This window comes from Hippocampus guttulatus, chromosome 21 (genome assembly GCF_054856545.1).
Source record: "Hippocampus guttulatus isolate MCC_2025c chromosome 21, RoL_Hgut_1.0, whole genome shotgun sequence".
In the NCBI taxonomy this organism is placed as follows: Eukaryota; Metazoa; Chordata; class Actinopteri; order Syngnathiformes; family Syngnathidae; genus Hippocampus; species Hippocampus guttulatus.
Window position 1 is genome coordinate 4,311,506 of NC_141281.1, and position 4,403 is coordinate 4,315,908.

Below are 4,403 nucleotides of genomic sequence, written 5' to 3' on the forward strand. Positions count from 1 at the left end.
CACTTGTGAATCATTATTAAAATCATCCATCCATCCAACCATCCATTTTCTGATCCGCTTAATGATTATCCTCACAAGGTTTGCGGGGCGTGCTGGAGCCTAACCCAGTTGTCTTCCGGCAGTCGGCGGTGTACAACCTGAACTGGTTGCCAGCCAATCTCAGGGCACACAAATCAGAACAACCTTTGGCGCTGACATTCACATCTAAGGACAATTTAGAGTGTTCCATTAGCCCGCCATGCATGTTGTTGGGAGTGTGGGAGGAAACCCCCGTACCCGGAGAAAAGCCAGGCAGGCAGGGGGAGAACATGCAAACTCTGCACAGGAAAACCAGAGCCGGAATCGAACCCAGCACCTCTGCACTGTGAGGCGGGCGTGCTAACCACTTGCCTTCTGTGCCGCTCATATTGACATCATACGTGGGTATATATTATGGGGACATTTTAATTCATAATTGTGTGTGCACGTGTGTATGTGTGTGTTAGAGTATGAGAGAGAGGGTGTGAGCAAGAGTGAGAGAGAATTGCGGTCGGAGGAGGTTGGTGTGGGGGTGGATATTTGGGGAATCAAGCTTTTTTTCCCCTCCCCTCAGACCATTTACCATCAAACTGTCAACCTGTATGATAACCTGCCAACATTATCTGAGTGTCTGAGGAGAAACTAGTCATGGTAAGTCTGGTCACTTGTTTGGGGAATTGTATGCACTTAATATTTCAACAAAAAAACATGCAGCAGCATACAGCTATTGAATGCGTAACAGCAAAAATGTACCTTATTTAGTGAGCGTAGTGTGGTAAAATGGTCGAAATGTTTCTCAGTGGGATGAAGTCAAGTTCAAAAATACTGCAAATGGCTATTAATATAATTGATTCTTGATTACATTTCTGATGGTGTCAGTTGAAACGGAGAAATAATTGTTGAAACAGCTCTTGCATTACATGTCATTGCTGCATTTAATTGTCTGGACAGTGTAGTGTTGGGAATAATAGCCTACATTTCTTTTCTTTTCTTTTTTTGCAGGGGAAAAAAAATCGTTTCCCCCGATTAAGGGGTAGTAATAAACTCCTATGACCAATGGAATTACAGAAATTACCCAATGGTATTTAATGTTTCTTCACTAAATTAAATCTCAATTGAAAAAAAAAATGCATTTTTTCTTGTGGTTGTTATGTTTTGCAGCCTATTTGCATCTTTTACTGCCGTGGCACTTTTGTTCAGGGCTGTGACAGTTCGATTCGATATACTGCACATTTTAATGGTTTTTTTTTTCCTTTTTCATCAAGAAAGTTCTTAATATGGAATCCATCTTGTCAATACCAACTTAAGCTTCACTAACATATTTAGTTTTCAGAGGTGACAACTGCGGGACATAATTGCATAAAGCAGACACGGAGTGTTTCTTTTCATGTTAATTCTTTTTCTTCTGCATCCAAACATTTGATCTTTTTTTTAAATAATTGACATTATGACATTGAAACCCAGCAGATGTGTGAATCCAGGGTGTCCTCTGTCATCCAGGAGTGGATGAATCCATACCCGAATCAGGCCCATGTGACACTCAACCCAACGTCTTCAAGCCCAGCCGGGTCATCCAATTTGGTTTCAATGGACATGATAACATACAGCCAGTCTCAGGGACTGAGGGGCAGCAGTGAGGACAGAATGGACGAGCAGATGATGGGACTGTCGTACCTGCCGTACACGTCCTCTTGTCTCAGCAGCACCACAAATTCCGGGAACCCACACCACAACCATGGCAGTAATTTGCAGGTGAGAGACAAGCGACGGGGTGCAGGTTGTACAGTATGTGATGTGTAAAATTTTGCAACTCTCTGTAAAACCTCGCATCCTCAGGAGTTCCCTCCTCCTTTCATCTTGCCAACCATGCGTGCCCCGGTGGCCAAGAGGAGCATCAGCAAGGACAGCGCAGAGTACCGGCTGCGACGCGAGAGGAACAACATCGCGGTGCGGAAGAGTCGAGACAAGGCCCGCAGGAGGATCCTGATGACACAGCAGAGGGCCCTGCAGCTGCAGGAGGAGAACCAGAAGCTGCAGATCAAGATCGGGCAGCTCTCACAGGAGCTGGACACTCTCAGACATATCCTCTCCCAGCAGCACCTACCGGGAAGTGAAGAGGGGGCCGCGGGGGTCCCCACCGTCTGAGCAAAGCCTTATAGAACAATAATCGGCCCGTCATATCGTACCCTCACTGGACTCTTCCTTAGGTACAGTGCTCAACACACTGATTAGACCACCTGTCATAAAAATGAGAAGAGTCCGTGCAGCATCATCAAGTGCTTCAGTGGACACTTTCCATTTCAGGAATGGACATCACATTATTTGACAATGTGATATTTTTCAGCCCAAAGAGCTTCTAGTGTACATACGGTCGAATTCGCCATTACAAAAAAACCCCACGAAAAACAACTTTGCTCATTACCAATGAGTTAATTCAGGGCAACGGTGGCCATTAAGCCTTACGCCGAGCGGTGGTCTAATCATTCTGGTAAGCGTTTTAAAGCTGCACAAACCGAGGAGAACCACTACAAAAACTATTCCAGTCGCGCATTGACAAAGATACCAATGCTGAGTTTGACTGGCAGCGCAATCTGCTTATGACTGTGGGCGAAGTGCACACAGCACTGCATCGCATCATCAGCCGTTTCTAATATTTTGGCAACCATGTTCAGCTACGTGACAAGTGCAAAATATTGCAGACATTCCTTTGCATGCCGCAGTGCAGTTCCACAACTGCAAACTGTTCCATCAAGCTCAGCATTATCATATCTTCCATTGAGGATAATAAATTCATACCTGTCAACTTTTCGGAGCCCCAACCTGTATAACCATAAAAATCCTTATAAAGAGCAAAAAATCCTTATAACATACCAAAGCATTTTATATGTCAAAATAACGGCAGAAAAATAAACACGAAATTTTGAATGATTTTTATTGTAGATCTCCATAATACAATGTCTGGTTAATGTATAATCATCATTCTACTTAGTGGCATTACTGTGTTACTCCTGCGTTACTTTTTTCACCAACTCCAAATACTGACCCATCGGCTGGAAGTTACAGCATCCATTCATATTTACTTTGGAAATGAAAGCATTCGAGTAGACTAGCACCATTCTGGGCAAAAGCAAACGGAACTACCTGTTAGGGGGAAAAAAAACAAAAAACAGAAATTTTCAGAATCCGTATGATTTGTGCGATACGGCCATATACGTAAGATTCACCACAAAATCCGTATGAACTATGGCTAAACCGTATGAGTTGACAGGTATGTAAATTGTGCATCTGTACCTCATCTTCTGGCTTGTTCGGTTTGATTCCTGTACAGGACATTGTGCGTTATGGTCATTTGTTGTAAAATGCATTTGAGGCTGATATTGCCCCGAAAGATACAATATTCATCCTTTACAAGCAAATGTGGAGTTAGTAAAGTTGCTGCGTATTTGGTCATTTTAGCTTCATTATGGATGTTTTCTTTCCCCATGGCATTTGCTTCTTTCTAATGTGGACGATGTCTGTAAAAATATTTCATTCGGTACACCTGCAGCTGTATCAGATTAAAAATTTTGCCTTCGCAAAGACAGCAAAGATGATGACGCTCGATTTTAATTGACGTTTGTCAGAGAGATAATTTAACCAAATGGTTCTTATTATCGTGCCTATACTGTGGTGATGTTTATAACACCGCTAATAAAGATGGTTACCAAAAGAATTGTTTTTGTCAAGGACCACTTTTTATTTTCACCGATTTGGCTATTTAATGAGAATCTGAAACAGAAAAAAAACTGTTTCTTCAGGATTAAAAGACTTAGAGAGCAATTAATTTGTTATACGAGCATGCAGCTGACTCAGAAGCAGCATACGCACTGTGTATTTCTCATTTAGTAGATATTTATGCATGCATCCATGATCCTGTAAATGCTGCATTGTAGAAAAAGTCACTGCTTGCTGCTGGAGCCGCTGCAAAGTGGTTACATTGCAGGCTGGAGTGAATTTCTGCTTTGAGGACTCAAATTTACAACAGAAATCAAAGAAATGTACGTGCAAATGGTTGCAGATTTGACATTGTTTGAACCGCAACGTACTTGATAATTGGAATACATTGTCAAACAGGTAAAAGGAAAAAGACCAATATTTTGTCACTTCAAAATGCTCACTCATAACAACAACAAAAATATTTTCGAAGAACCTTTGAAAGCAGCGTCTACCTATCGACCGAAGCCTTGCATTTGGCTATCGACGTGCAGCTTTTGCACATTGCTTTTGCAGATTTGACATCAGCCAGCATGCAGTGAAAGGCCACATTCTTTCTTTGTCATGGATAAAGTTCTGATGCAAGCGAATGCATTTTCCGTCATTGCGTACATTAAGTGTGTGTTGTATGT

General features: G+C 42.2%; 1 protein-coding gene across 6 annotated transcripts; it reads left to right on the forward strand.

Annotated features, from left to right (window-relative positions):
- Nucleotides 1-586: 586 nt before the first annotated feature.
- cebp1 (CCAAT/enhancer binding protein (C/EBP) 1) lies at nucleotides 587-3,730 on the forward strand. 6 transcript variants are annotated; one of them, XM_086102600.1, is made up of 4 exons: nucleotides 611-669; nucleotides 1,021-1,099; nucleotides 1,483-1,770; nucleotides 1,855-3,730. In XM_086102600.1, exons 2-4 carry the CDS (start codon nucleotides 1,097-1,099, stop codon nucleotides 2,161-2,163), a joined length of 600 nt encoding a protein of 199 aa, XP_085958726.1. In that variant the 5' UTR covers nucleotides 611-669; nucleotides 1,021-1,096; the 3' UTR covers nucleotides 2,164-3,730. The 6 variants fall into 6 exon arrangements, with proteins under 6 accessions (XP_085958729.1, XP_085958727.1, XP_085958726.1 ...); XM_086102604.1 differs by having other exon boundaries at nucleotides 1,519-1,770; XM_086102602.1 differs by having other exon boundaries at nucleotides 653-669; nucleotides 1,486-1,770.
- The last annotated feature ends 673 nt before the right edge of the window (nucleotides 3,731-4,403 follow it).